Genomic DNA, 15,438 nt, shown 5'->3' with positions numbered 1-15,438 from the left:
TGGCATCAGGAGTAGGCCATCTGGTCCCTTGAGCCTGCTCCACCATCCATTGGGATCATGGCTGATGCATAACCTCAGTGCCATTTTTCAGCAGTTTCCCCATATTCCTTGATTCCCTTAATGTCCAGAAATCTATCAACCTGTGTTTTGAGCAAACATAATAATTGACTCTCCGTGGCCCTCCAGAATAGAGAATTCCAAGGATTCACCATCCACTGAATAAAGTAATTGCTCCTCATCTCAGTCCTAAACAGCCTACCCCTTGTTCTCAAACTGTGAACTCCCCCCACCCCCTAATGTAGACTCCTCAGCCAGGAGAAGCATCTTCCCTGCACCTAGCTGTCAAGCCCTTTTAGAATTTTGTATATTTCTATGAGATTCTTTTAAACTCTGGATATTACCATCCCAGTCTATTCAATCTCTCCTCATATAGCAAACCTGCCATCACAGGAACCAGTATAATTTCGTGTCATCCGCAAAATTACTGATCAAGCCTTGTGCATTCACCATCCAAATTATCTACATAAATAACAAATAACAAGGGTCCCAACACTGACCCCTGCAGCACACCATTAGTCAGTGGCCTCCATTCCGAGAAACAACCTTCAACCACCACCCTCTGCTTCCTGCCTCCCAGCCAATTTTGAATCGGCCTAACTAGCTCTCCCTGGATTCCATGGGACTTAACCTTCCAGACCAGCCTACCATGCAAGACATTGTCGAAGGCCTTGCTAAAGTGCAAATAGACAACATCTACTGCCCTACCCTCATCCACCTTATTGGTTACCTCTTTAAAAAACTCTAAAAAGCTTAATCAAACATGACTTCCCATGTGCAAAGCCATGTTGACTCCTCCTAATTAGACTCTGTCTATCCAAATGCTGGTAGATCCTGCCCCTCAGAATCCCCTCCAGTAACTTCCCCAGTAGTGATGTCAGGCTGACCGGCCTATATTTCCCTGGCTTGTCCTTGCTAACCTTTTTAAACAAAGAAACAACATTAGCCACCTTCCAGTCTTTGGGAACTTCACTAGTGGCTGACGATGAAGCAAATATCTCTGCAAGGGCCTCCGCAATTTCCTCTCTAGCCTCCCACAAAGTCCAAGGATGCACTCGATCAGGCCCTGGGTACTTACCCACTGTAATGCGCTGTAAGGCTGCAGATACCTCTTCCCTCGTAATATGAATGTTCTCCAAAACATCTCCACTAGTTTCCCTTATCTCTTGAGCAATCATGATTTTCTCATCAGTAAACACAGAGGAGAAATATTCAATACAAATCCCACCCAACTCCTGTGGCTCAACACATAGGCGGCCCTGCTGATCTCTGAAGGGACCTACTCTCTCCCTAGCCACCCTTTTACTCGTAATATAGCTATAGAACCTCTTGGGATTTTCCTTAACCTTACCTGCCAGATCCATCTCATACCTTCTCTTTGCCCTCCTGATTTCCCTCTTAAGAGTATTCTTAATCTTTTTATAGTCAAGGGATTCGCTTGATCCTAACCTCCTAAACTCAGTGTATGCTTTCTTCTTTTTCTTGATAAGGGAACCCTGGCTGATGAAACTTGCCAAGTTTACCCTTCACTGTAAACGGAACATGCTGCTCCTGGACTCTTGATATCACACTCTTAAAAAGCTTCCCAGCTGCTATTTGTTCCTTTCCCTTCAAACAGGCTCACCCAATCGACCTCTGCTAGATCCTGTCTAATTCCCCCAAAATTAGCCTTGCTCCAGTTTAGGACCCTAACCTGTGGACCTGCCTTATTCTTTTCCATCACTATCTTAAGACTATTAGAATTATGGTCACTGGAGCCAAAGTGCTCCCTAACTGCCACTTCGGTTACTTGCCCAGCCTTGTTCCCCAAGAGAAGGTCCAGTATTGCACCCTCTCAAGTTGGGCCCTCTATATATTGACTCAGGAAACTTTCCTGGACAAATTTCACATATTCCACCCCGTCCAAAGCTCTTAACACTCTAGGTGGGTAGTCTAGTCAATACTAGGGAAATTAAAATCTCCCTCTAATACAACCCTATTATTCTTACAACTATGAGCAATTTCTCTACACACCTGCTCCTCAAGTTCCCGCTGACTATTGGGGGGGGTGGGGTCTATAATACAGCCCCACTAGAGTGACCCTCCCTTTCTTGTTTCTAAGTTCTACCCATATGGCCTCACTGGACGATCCCCCAAGAATGTCATCTCTAAGCACTACTGTTATGTTCTCCTTTATCAAAAAGGCAACACCCCCTCCTTGCCTACCTGTACCTCTGTCACACCTGTAGCATCTGTATCCTGGAATATTGAGCTGCCAGTCCTGCCCTTCCCTCAGCCACATTTCTGTTATGGCTATAACATCCCAGTCCTCAGAGCCAACCCACACTCTGAGTTTGTCTGCCTTACCTGTTAAACTTCATGCATTTAAATATATGCTGTTTAACTGGGTTTTCCTTTCCCTACCTTTTCTGTGGCCTTGGCTATCCTGATTACTAAACTTGCTCTCACTGGCTACTGTTTTATCCCGTGACTTGCTCCTGTTCAGAGTCCCATGCCCCCGCCAATCTAGCTTAAACCCTCCCATGCAGCTTTAGCACATTTCCCTGCAAGGATATCAGTCCCTCTCTGGTTCAAGTGCAACCTGTCCCTCTTATACAGGTCGCCTCTACCCCAGAAGAGATCCCAATGGTCCAAGAAATTGAATCCCTGCCCCCTGCACCAGCTCCTGAGCCACGAATTCATCTGGACTATCCTTCTATTTCTGACCTCGCTAGCACATGGCACCAAGAGTAATTGGAGATCACTACCCTCAACATCCTGCTTCTTAACTTCTTACTTAATTCCCTATACTCGTTCTGCAGGACCTCATCCCTTGTCCTACCTGGGTCATTTATAGCAACATATACAATGACCTCTGGCTGTTCACTCTCCCCCTTGAGAATTTTCTGCAGCCACTCACAGATATCCTTGACCCTGGCACACAGGAGGCAACACACCATCCTGGGGCCTCTCCTGAGGCCACAGAGCCTCCTGTCTATTCCCCTCACTATCGAGTCTCCTATTAGTTATAGAGAAAGTGCAGTGCAGGCAGAGTTAGAAGAACATTATTAGTAATTCTTAGTCATAGAATTTAGATTTAAAAGAGTAGAATGATTATAATAGAAGTAATGAGTAGGTCTGCAGAGAGCAGCTCGCAATAGGTTGCCATGCTCCAGCACCATGTTGCTCTAAATCAATATTGAGGCTTCTCAAGTCTACTCTAATACTCACCCCAGCCCTGCAATCTGCACACCATTTGGCCCATCTGAGCCCAGCTCAGCACCATCCTACCCAGATTTCCCTTCTATATCCTTCTTTTTCAAATCATTATCCAATTGTACTTTAAATAATGCCGAATGGCCAAGTAAAGGTTCCAATGCTCAATAACATACTGGGTGAAAACATCTTTTAACTTTCTTCTTCTATTAATAATGGCTCCTTTACACCATCAACCCAGAAAAAGTGATTCTAATTACCTGTATGGAATAGTCAAGCTACTTTCGTACATTTGTTCAAACTTCCTCTCTCTTGTTAAAGCTACAACTGTTCGAATGTTTTCAACTGCCTCTGTAGTAATCTGTTTAAGATGAAGAAAACAATGGTTAAATAGAGAGGCATAAAGGGAGTTGCCTGCAACACAATAACAGCAGATTGTTAATAGGTGGGCTTCCAAATCCCAATCTCAACAATGAATCACTTGAGTACGTTATGCTAGCTACTGTCGAATTACCTTTTCTTGGGTGGGGCAAAAAAAAAAGCAACTATTATGAAGGTTTTTGTAATAGGCTATTTTACAACACTTTATTTTAGCAATAATCTAACATATTCATGTAATTTAGAGGCAAAAGGAAACTACATACTATAGTGAGACCAGGACTGCCTCCTCCATTCGTAGCAAACTCTGGAACTGCTGCTGAGCGGAAAAAGAAAGTATTGACCTTAAGAGGTCTCTGGTATGTCTGAGTGAGCATTCCATTGTTGGGATTGCTGACAGCCCACCAGGTTTTTGGGACTTCTTTGAAAATGTCAATGCTCCAAAGTGCACTGCAGTTGTTGCAGGATGTCAGGGTTGCATTGCAATGCAATCTGCTTGGTATGTAACAACATATAAGAATTTTGATCATTCCTTCTGAATGTTGGTCCACTGTGTGAAAAAGCCTTGGCCCAGACAGCTGGAGAATGCGGAGGGTCACCATTAGGCTGAGCCAATCTTTGTTCTTTCCAAGGGCAGGAATGGCTGCTGGATATTCCAGGGTTCAGATCTTTCAAAAGCGACAGAGACAGAAGTGAAAGAGGTGGGGGAGTGGCTTTGCTGATCAGCGACAGTGTCACAGCTGTAGAAAGGGAGGACATCCTGGAGGGATCGTCTACTGAGTCAATGTGGGTGGAAGTCAGAAACAGGAAGGGAGCGATCACTCTATTGGGAGTATTCTACAGACCCCCCCAATAGCAGCAGAGATGTTGAGAAGCAGATCAGGAGGCAAATTTTGGAGAGGTGCAAAAATAACAGGGTGATTTCAACTTCCCTAATATTGAATGGCACCTCCTTAGCGTAAAGGGGATAAATGGGGCAGAGTTTGTTAGGTGTGTCCTGGAAGGATTCCTGACACAGTATGTGGACAGGCCGACTAGAGGAGAGGCCATTCTGGACCTGGTTGGTCATTGAAATCTTTTAGGAGTGCTGTGTGGCTTCATTTTGCCCACTTTTGCCAGATGGTCTCAGGTAACCTGGAGGGTAGTGAGAAAGACAGAGTCCCTCAGGGAAGTGCTTTTACAGAACTCCTTGTGGGCCAGGAAGAGCAGGAGTGCTTCCCGCGGACATAACAAGCCACAATGAAACTCCAGGATCCAGCCACCAATGATCTGTCCACAAACTCCAAACCCTGATTTCCACCTGCAATTATTGGTTCCCCTTATAACCTTCCTGACCTCATAGCCACCATGTTACCCACTCCCCCCTCTCCCAATAACTGTCAAATGCTGGGATTCAATGTACACTGTATGGTCAAACATCAATTAAGCATAACAAACAAATCACACTAGCCCCAGCATGGTTGCTATAAGTGACGTAAAACAAAACAGAAAATTCTCAAAACACTCAACAGTTCAGGCTAAAAAGTTTCAGGATGAAGACCATTCATCAGATTGATGTTACTGCATTTGCTTTCTTCATCATCATCCTGCTTGCTCCCATACTCCCATAAATATCCACCTGCCCCAAAAAGCCTGAAAATAACAACCAGAATTAAATCTAATTTCAAATCAAAATTCCATACCCCTAACTCTGTGCCTATCCCGCTCAAAAATCACCCACCTTTCCAGTGTTCTCCAATTCCTCCCGATCCTTGTTGGCATGGCCAGTGAGCATTCTCATCTGTACCAACCCTGCCACTGCCAAGATTGGCACAATGGCTAAGATCAATAGGGTCAGCTGCCAGCCATAGATGAAGGAAATAATAATTGCACATCCTAGATTAGATGCATTCTGTGCAAGTATAGCAAGCCTGGCACCAGTAGCCTACAGTAAGAACATGAAAACAGCAGATTGTTATTAAATATCATCTTTAAATAGAAAAACCAGAGTGTCCACCTGATAACAAACCTTTCATAGCATTCTGGGAACTAGCTTTATTGGCTTATTGGGGATTTGACTGGCAACTTTGGTTAAGCTAAAGCAAATTAAAAATATACATCCTGAGTACTATATTAAGTTTGACATGCATGAAACTCCCCTAAAACTCTCAACCTTGTGGTACTGGATCAGGAACATTGCTATTCTGCAGAATAAATTGGCTCTTTTCATTGTTAAAAAAAAGTAATCCTCCAATTTAACCAGGCATAAACAATCCCAATGTCAAATTTAAAAGCTTGTCAATGATAAATCATTAATAGATCAAGATATTTCAATTACTTACAACATTTAAAATCTGTGTTTAATTATTTTTAATTAATTACCTGAAAGTTTACACCTTTTTCCCTTTAAATACTGACACAAAAAATATCTGATTGTACAGCATTTGGCATTTCCAAACTTTTATTCTATGATTACCAAGTAAATTATGCAGAATCTTTTGCCCCTTATATTACTGAAATAACTAAGTAACCATTTCATGAGAAAATTAGATCAATGATTTTTTAATCCAAAAAATGCTGGCATGAAAAAAATAGCAGAGACATGGGATGGGAGACTAACTGGTTTGCTTTTCAAAAGATGAGAGGATCTGAGTAGCCCTTTTTCGTATTGTTGTAGCGGCTAGCTACACACTACGAAATAAAAACACAGAGTCGCTGGTTTCGAAATCGGAGGTCAAATGCCGACCGGGGCGCGGTGCGCCTTTAATAGCCGAAAACTTCCCGTGCTACAGTTCCCGCGTTCACATCACGCGTGGGTCACCTGACCTTCCCGTGCGCAGGCTTTCCCAGCCCAACGCTGGGGAAGAAGGAGGGCCCCATGCCATCTTGGATCGGGGCCTCTGACGACGTCGCGATGTCAGGAGCCGGTTCAATGCCGGTGCGGTGAGTCGCTACATAACCCCCCCTAGAACCGGCAATACCGTCGCGAAAACCAGAATTAAATAAAGTATGACTTGGGTGCCCGCCCCTGCACTGCGCTCGCTGTACCACCACGGGTTGGTCCGAGTCTAAATGAGCCGGTTTCAGCCGGTCAACCATAAACACTTCCTCACGCCCCCCCCAACGTCCAGCATGAACGTAGATCCATTGTTCCTGACGACCCGGAATGGCCCTTCATACGGCCGTTGCAGCGGTGATCGGTGCGCATCCCTCCTGACAAAGACAAACTTACAGTCTTGGAGGGAAGTTGGCATACGGGTCGGGACCTGTCCGTGTCGCAAGGTGGGAATCAGGGCCAGGCTTCCAAGCCGCTCGCACAGCCAGTCAAGCGCCGCGGCAGGTCCTTCCTCTGGCCCCCGAGGGGCTGGTAGGAACTCGCCCGGGACGACTAAGGGCGTTCTGTAGACCATCTCCGCAGATGAGGCATGCAGATCCTCTTTTGGCACGGTGCGTATCCCCAGCAGGAGCCAGGGGAGTTCGTCTACCCATTTGGGCCCCTTAAGGCGGGCCATGAGTGCCGACTTCAGGTGGTGATGGAACCTCTCCACCAGCCCATTAGATTGCGGGTGATAGGCGGTGGTGAGGTGGATCCGGGAACCCCACAAGTCGGCGTTGGCAGACCACAGGCCAGAGGTGAATTGAGCTCCCCTGTCCGAAGTGATATGTGCCGGGACACCGAAATGGGCCACCCAAGCTGACAAAAGGGCCCCAGCGCAGGACTGGGAGGAGGTATCTGCGAGGGGAGTGGCTTCAGGCCAGCGGGTAAAACAGTCGACAATCGTGAGGAGGTACCGCGCTCCTCAGGAGACTGGAAGGGGGCCGACCAAGTCGACATGGATATGGTCGAACCTCCGGCGGGTAAGCTGAAAATCCTGCAAGGGGACCTTGCCGTGCTGCTGTACTTTCGAGGTCTGGCAGTGAGTGGAGGACTGGGCCCATTCGGAAACCTGTTTACGCAGGCCATGCCAGACGAACTTGTCTGACACCATCCGGACAGTAGTCCAGATGGATGGGTGTGCAAGGCCGTAGGTGGCATCAAACACCCGTCTGCGCCAGGCATCTGGGACTATGGGGCGGGTTCTACCTGTGGAGATATCGCAGAGCAGGGTGCGCTCAGCGGGGCCTACCAGAAGGTCTTGCAGTTGCAGGCCTGAGACTGTGGTGCGATAGCTGGGCATCTCCATGTCCGTTCGCTGTGCCTCCACTAAGGCACCAAAATCCACCCCCGGGACAAAGCTTGGATGGTGGGCCGTGACAGTGCATCCGCGACCACGTTCTCTCTCCCTGACAGATGGCGGACGTCAGTGGTGAACTCTGAGATGTACGACAAGTGCCGCTGTTGCCGTGCTGACCAGGGATCAGAGACCTTGGTGAAGGCGAAGTCAAGGTCGCACCCAACCGCGTCCATGAGTCGTTGGAAGGACTGAACGGCATTCTTGAGACCAAAGGGCATCCAGACGAATTCAAAGAGGCCGAAAGGTGTGATCAGCGCCGCCTTCAGAATGTTGTCTGGATGCACCGGGATCTGGTGATACCCGCGGACAAGGTCGACCTTGGAAAAAATGGACTGCCCATGTAGGTTGGCAGCAAAGTCCTGAATGTGCAGCACGGGGTACCGGTCCAGGGTAGTAATGTCGTTGAGGCGTCAGTAATCTCCACAGGGCCGCCAGCCTCCGGCTGCCTTGGGGACCATGTGTAGCGGAGAGGCCCATAGGCTGTCCGACCTGCGGATGATCCCCAGCTCCTCCATTTTTTTGAATTCCTCCTTCGCGAGGCGGAGCTTGTCTGGGGGTAGCTGCCAGGCGCAGGCGTGGAGGGGAGGGCCCTGGGTGGGGATGTGATGCTGGACACCGTGCTTGGGCAAGGTGGTGGAGAACTGGGGCGTTAGTACGGACGGGAACTCTGCCAGGACCCTGGCAAACTCATTGGTCGACGTGGTGACGGAGTCGAGGTGTGGGGCCGGTAGCTTGGCCTCACCCAATGAGCACGTTTGGAAGGTCCTGGCATGTACCAAACGCTTACCCCGCAGGCCAACCAGCAGACTGTTGGCACGAAGGAAATCTGCCCCAAGGAGTGGTTGCACAACGGCGGCCAGGATGAACCTCCAAGTAAAGTTGCAGGTGCCGAACTGGAGGTGTACCAACCGGGTGCCAAAGGTCCGAATGGCGCTGCCGTTGGTGGTTCTGAGGGCGGGTCCTGGTGCACAGTTGTGAGTCTCGCGGCCGTTGGGAGGCACAACGCTGACTTCGGCTCTGGTGTCCACTAGGAACCGACGTCCAGAACGCCTGTCCCACACATGCAAGAGGCTATCCGGGTGGCCAGTCGCTGTAGCAATCAGCGGCAGCTGGCTCTGGCGTTTCCCGGAAACCTGCATGGTGGCCGGCATCTGCGGGTGTCAGCACCCCACCGCTGGTGGTAGAAACACCATTGGTCAGTCGGTGCCTCAGACCTGGTGGCGGGTGGGGAGCATTCGATCGCCAGGTCTGGCCTGCTGGGCCGCTGGGCACGTGGCGTGGCAACACGCTCGACGGACACCCCACTCTCCTTTTTTGCCCGCCGAAGGACATCTGCCCGGGTGGCCACCTTCCGGGTTTTGCTGAAATCGGCATCCGCCAGGAGCAGGTGGATGTTGTCGGGTAACTGCTCCAGGAAGATCTGCTCAAACAGCAGGCAGGGTTCATGCCCGTCTGCCAGGACCAACATCTCATTCATGAGTGCAGAGGGGGGTCTGTCGCCCAACCCATTGAGGTGGAGTAGGCGGAAGGCTCGCTTGCGTCGGGAAAGGCTGAAAGTCTCAAGGAGGAGGGTCTTGAACTTATCGTACTTCTCCTCCTCCGGGGGCACCTGGATGAAATCTTCGACCTGGGTGGCGGTGTCTTGGTCGAGGGCGCCCACCATGTAATAGTACTTGGTGTCGTCCCTGGTGATCTGGCGAACCTGGAACTGGGCCTCGGCCTGGTCAAACCAGACACTAGGCCGAAGGGTCCAGAAGGTGGGCAGTTTAAGGGCTACTGCCTGCACCTCTTGCTGTGCAGACATTGTGGGTCCAAAAACATTTGGGCCCGTCGGGGTCACCAATGTAGCAGCTAGCTACACACTACGAAATGAAAACACAGAGTCGCTGGTTTCGAAATCAGAGGTCGAATGCCGACCGGGGCGCGGTGTGCCTTTAATAGCCGAAAACTTCCTGCGCTGCAGTTCCCGCGTTCACATCACGCGCGGGTCACCTGACCTTCCCGCGCGCGGGCTTTCCCAGCCCAACGCTGGGGAAGGAGGAGGGCCCCGCACCATCTTGGATCGGGGCCTCCGACGATATCGCGATGTCGGGAGCCGGTTCAATGCCGGTGCGGTGAGTCGCTACATTGTACTCTTTTTAGATTACCTATAGCATTTCCAGTTAGGTTTCATCACACTTTAAAACTTAAATGATGAATAGAATTGGCCAAAACCAGGCGAATCCCTGTAGTTACCTACCCCCTTAACTTGAGATGCGTCATTAGCAAGTCTGGTTGTTAACGCTCCAGTGCTGTTTTTAGGATCATCAAACCAGCTAATATCCTTTAAAAAAATGAATGAATTAATTAATTTCATATAAAGTACTTATAAATGAGAAAAGGTAATCAGGCTCCAAAACACGTCCTATTTTGATGCTGAGAATGTCTTACAACAAATATTAAAATGCTAAATGAGAGAAGAGCTTATTAAATGCTAAATGAATATTGAATTCTAATAAATTCTAAAGGTTCAATGCACATTGTTACTTTAGTAAATGATGATAAGTGCAAATAATCAATACCGATTGATTATTTTTTCATAAATTATCCCTACAGAATTTACTCATTTATTTGGCATCAGTGCAAATTCAAATAATTCCCTCATATTTCTATATACTGGCTATCTTCTCTTTATAGTCCTGATGCAGGGTCTCAACCCAAAACCTCAACCATCCTTTTGCCTCCACAGATGCTGCTTGCCCCATTTAGTTCTTCCTGCGGTTTGTTTTTTTGCTCCAAATTCCAGCATCTGCAGTCTCTTGTGTACCCATGGTAGATCAGATCATTTGAATGAATGAGCCAAATCACTGAAATTCTGGACATTGCCAGACCAGCCTTCATCTTTGGCACACAAATCACCTTGGGCATATGCTTTCTGGACCAGAGGGGACTTATTGGTTCCCTTGATTCCATTCCTGGAAAACCGCTGACAACCCAATTTATTATGATCCCCTTCCATCAAAAAAACTCACCTCAAAACCTCTGTTTTTGCAGACTAACCATCCATCTCCAGCCTCCTTTTACTTTCCAAACTATAGTTATCTCCCACATCCTTGGCAACATATTTTACTTATTCCTTCACAGGATGCGGTTTCCATTAGCAATCACTCATTGTCCATCCCAAAAAGGCACCTCAATTGTTGGTTAAATAGGTTATTTAAGATATAACACCATTGGTGGGTTTGGAGTTTCATAAAGGGCAAACCAGGAAAGTCTGGCAGAACCAAATGGATTGTGGATCTCTCAAAGGAACAACGTATGTGGAAGATAAGATTTTCCAAGGAGGTGGTCGCTGAGATCTGCTGTGTGCTACAGGTGCTGCTGTAGCTAATTATGGTAATGAAGGCCACAGTGATACTCAATGTCTTTGCCTTCAGCTCATTCCAGGCAAACATCAGATGCATCTCCATTAACATAAGGCGATGACAAGAGACCTCTTTTCAAGGTGAGAGGAATTTGTTGCTTTCTCCTTTTCCTTTCTACTACAGCAGCTGACAACACCAACAGACAGAGCAAGCTTCGCTATAGTGTACTCGTGATAAATTCCACACAGGTTTTACTCTTGGTCATTCAGACTGATCTAGAGATCACGATGGCACCCAGGGAGTTCACACAATTCCTTCATTCCGAGGCAATCAGCTGCTCCCATCATTTTCATGGATCTTGGATGACAAAGGCTATTTTCTGATTCCTAGTTCCTGAGCACTGATTCCAGTAGGAGCTTCAGCAACCAAAGCCGAGAACACACAATGAGAGCAACAAAATCACCTGAAAGCCCAAGGAGCCTGAGCAGAGGTGTCATAGTAGACTAGAGATGCACCCGAGTACATTCCAGTGAGGACCTGTCACTTTGACATTGCTTATCATGAACTCCACAACCTTATCATTGCATGGACATAGCTATTTTCATAGATGCATGACAGGAGGAGGAAGGGAGGAAAAGAGGAAGAGTATCAAGCAAGAAGTAATGTGAAGTAGATACATGAAGCACACTACAAGAATTAAGCTAATCAACTTTGATTTCAATTAAGGAGCATAACTACAGGCCTCCCCCAGGTTATGAATGGGTTGTATTTTTATGTTTGTCCATAAGTCAGAAAATACACAAAATCACATGATATGGTAACCATATCTTCTACAGTTTTGTAATAAGAGGCTTCAAAAGTACACAAGACTGATAAGAAAGAATAATTACTAAGAGAGAGAGAGAGAGAGAGAGAGAGAGAGAGAGAGAGAGAGAGAGAGAGATCGATCTGCTGTCTGCAGGAATGAACAGATGTATATATGCCAGACTTTTGAATTAAGTACCATTATGGGAGCTCGATCGTATGTATAGTTGTTCATAAGTCAGGCATTCATAACCTGGAAATGGCTGTACCAATAAATCATCTTAATAAACTTCTTAAAAAGAAATATTTTAGAATTCCTTATATAATGCAATATTTGTGAGAGGGAATTATGAACTTTCAACATAAAATTAGATTTTAGGGCTAGAAAGTTTGCTAAGCAGTAATTATGGCTTAAACCAAAATTTGCAACTCACATCAAAAACAATGTCAATGTCTTCAGGGTATTTTACAATGGGAGTAATTACTAAAGAATTTACATTCACAATAGTTTAGAAGTTACTAAAATTCATGTCGATTCAAGTGATTTGAAAAGGCTGCTGTGGAGAAGTGCTGACTCACTAATGTCAAGTGTTTTTAATACATTCAAGGGATGTGAGCTTCGTAGGGTGAGCCAACATTTAATTGCCCATCCCTAATTGCTTGAGAAGTTGCTACCTTCTTGATCCACTGCAGTCTTTGAGGTATGTGTATACCCACAATGTTGTTAGGGAGAAAGTTCCAGGATTTTGATCCAGCAATGGTGAAGGATGAGCAATATATTTCCAAGTCAGGATGGCTTATGGCTTGGAGAGCAACTTGCAAGTGCTTGTGTTCCTCTGCATTTGTTACCCTTGTCCTTCTAGTTGATAGAGGTCATGGGTTTGGAAAATGCTGTCCAAGGAGTCTTGATGAGTTGCTGCAGTGCATCCTATAGATGGTACAGACTACTGCTACTGTGCATTGGCGGCAGAGTGAGTGAATGGTTGTGAATGGGCTTCTAAGTCCTGTTTGTTATCAGGCCTCTTGAGTATTGTTGATACTCATCCAGGCAAGTGGAGAGTATTTCATCACACTCTTGACTTGAGCCTCATAGATGGTGGACAGGATTTAGGGAGTTAGGAGGTGAGTTACTCATTGCAGGATTCCGAGCCTCTGTCCTGCTCTTGTAACCATATTGCGTATATGGCTATTCCAGTTCAGTTCCTGGTCAATGGTAACCCCAAGGATAGTGATAGTGGGGATTCAGTAATGGTGGGGATTGAATGTCAGGGGGTGATAGCTGAACTTTGATCAGAAATCTGCATTGAACTCTGCAACAGCAGAAATCCTTAGGATGTTTTCAGTTTCATTGAGTAATGGCAGAAAATGCTGATAATTTCATTGTCAATGCTACTGCAAAATGCAGACCATTTGCTGAAAAATATGCAGAAACATTTCATTATTCTTCATCACTACTTGACTATCATTGACTGAATCCAAAGATGAAGATTAGGCTAGCTTTATTTTTCTGGATTATTTATAGAGTAAAATACAACTAAAAATGTATGAAGTATTTAATGCAATGTTGCAAGTTAATAGAAGAAGCTTGTTAATATATTGTTACCTGTCGCACCATTGCCTTAAAAGCCATGGATCGTAGTCTCAATGTCAATTTCTCACCAGATTGGCCAAATGTGAAACCCTGTCAAAAAAGGATAGTGAAAGCATAATCATTGCCATCAAAATCATTTTTGAAGCTCAAGCCAGCTCTGATGAAAGATCACTGGCATGAAAAATTAACTCTGTTTCCCCAGTTCTGTCAGACCCCTTCCCCACACCTCAAGCCTTTTGTTGCATTTACTATTTCCATTTAAAATGAAAATAAAACCTACAAAATCTCAGAGAGGTTCCACAAGAACTTCTGAAAGCACCAGATCTTCAGTAAGCAGAGGTTTCTGGGATCATGGAAGTTGGCATGCCACTAATGTTTCCTTGAGGTACTTCTGCTTGCTTTCCTATTTACTTCAGCAACACCATTATGAAGCCAGTCCATGGGAAGTTCTTCACAGGGAAGCCTCAGAATCCATTTTATTTCATCTTCCTGTGGGATTTTCTGGGTCTTAAAGTGCCTTCTGGTACTCTGAAAATTTCCTACTTACCAGTCTATTCAGAAATAATGAGAAACATCTAGATGATATGATAACATTCCTTTCATCATTTTATTCTCCTCACTTTCTGCCATTTTTCCATAAAAAGGCCACTCTTGCTTCCTTTCACATTTATTCCATGTTACTTCTCCTCAAATGACAGGTCTCTCTCATACCAGTTCCTTGTTTAATTCCTTGAGCTCCACTTTATTTATATTTTTGTGGACTTTATTTGAGACTGCAACCCCTGGTTCCAGATACCTCAGCTAGGGGAAACCCACTACACATGTACCCTGTCATGACCGGTAAAAATTTTAATATGTTTCAATGAGATCATATCTCTCATTCTTTGAAATTCAAAGCATCACAGGGCCAACCTGCTTAAGATCTTCTCATACAACATCCCAGGACTTCACTGCATTCCCTCTATCGCATGCATATTTTTGGGCTTACAGAAATGCCCATTCACCCAGTGAGAATATCAGTGTGATTTTGGTTTAAAGTAAGCAAAATATAATGAGGGTGGTTTGCAGTAGATGATCTTGGATGGGTCAGAACATTAGTAATTTACTTTATTTTCGTGGGTTCCAAAGGAGCATTTCTATATACAAGGATAATTCAACACCTTTTGGGTCCATTACCCATAGAGTAGGTTTTAGATAGTACTGCACAGACTCTAGACAGTTCTAGCCTTTAACACTAACTGGAGCCCTATTTATGGTTTAGGGCACCAATTTCCATGTTAAAAGGTGCTTATTGTCTAAAACAGTGGCCAGGGTAGGGGGGTGGGAGGACAAACTAATTTTGGACACTTAGGGATGGAACCATTTCAAAACAGGATAATCAACAGCTCTCCTGGTAACAGAGCAGTAGGATTATCAGCCCTAGGATTATCAGCCCCATTTTGAGAACAATTATTGCAATAACAGCAAATTATATCCCACAATCTTTCAATGTTGTAGGCAGAAAACAAATTAAACTAAGTGCATGAGTCAGGCAAAATTTGCTTCTGCAGTTTGTGACGTTAACTAAACCTTGCAACCTTGCGATACAATCCATCCAATATTTCACTTATTCACAATTCTTTTGCACTTACCTGAAGAAAAAATGTGATGAAGGAGATACCTCCTATTGCTAAGAATAACAGGGAATAAAGCGTACTCTCACGACGTACAACATTCTTGTCTGTGTGAGCAAAAACCTGTATTGGTTAAAAGAACTATAATTAAATAGCGATTATCAAAAACATGTGAAATCAGAATCAGATTTATTATCACTGACATACGTTGTGAAATTTGTTGTTTTGCAGCAGCAGTGCAG

General features: G+C 45.5%; 1 protein-coding gene across 1 annotated transcript in view; it reads right to left on the bottom strand.

Annotated features, from left to right (window-relative positions):
* The window catches only part of abcb4 (ATP-binding cassette, sub-family B (MDR/TAP), member 4), a 103,609-nt gene that overhangs the window by 10,842 nt on the left and 77,329 nt on the right, over positions 1 to 15,438 (bottom strand). The window contains exons 19-23 of the mRNA XM_052016411.1: positions 15,215 to 15,319; positions 13,596 to 13,673; positions 10,084 to 10,167; positions 5,351 to 5,554; positions 3,513 to 3,613 (exon numbers count right to left, since the gene is read on the bottom strand). Coding sequence (XP_051872371.1) covers positions 3,513 to 3,613; positions 5,351 to 5,554; positions 10,084 to 10,167; positions 13,596 to 13,673; positions 15,215 to 15,319 — 572 coding nt within the window. The remainder of the gene's footprint in view (positions 1 to 3,512; positions 3,614 to 5,350; positions 5,555 to 10,083; positions 10,168 to 13,595; positions 13,674 to 15,214; positions 15,320 to 15,438) is intronic.

This window comes from Pristis pectinata, chromosome 5, assembly GCF_009764475.1.
Source record: "Pristis pectinata isolate sPriPec2 chromosome 5, sPriPec2.1.pri, whole genome shotgun sequence".
NCBI lineage: Eukaryota > Metazoa > Chordata > Chondrichthyes > Rhinopristiformes > Pristidae > Pristis > Pristis pectinata.
Note: the sequence above shows the minus strand (reverse complement) of the source record. Positions and strands in the feature narration are given on the sequence as shown.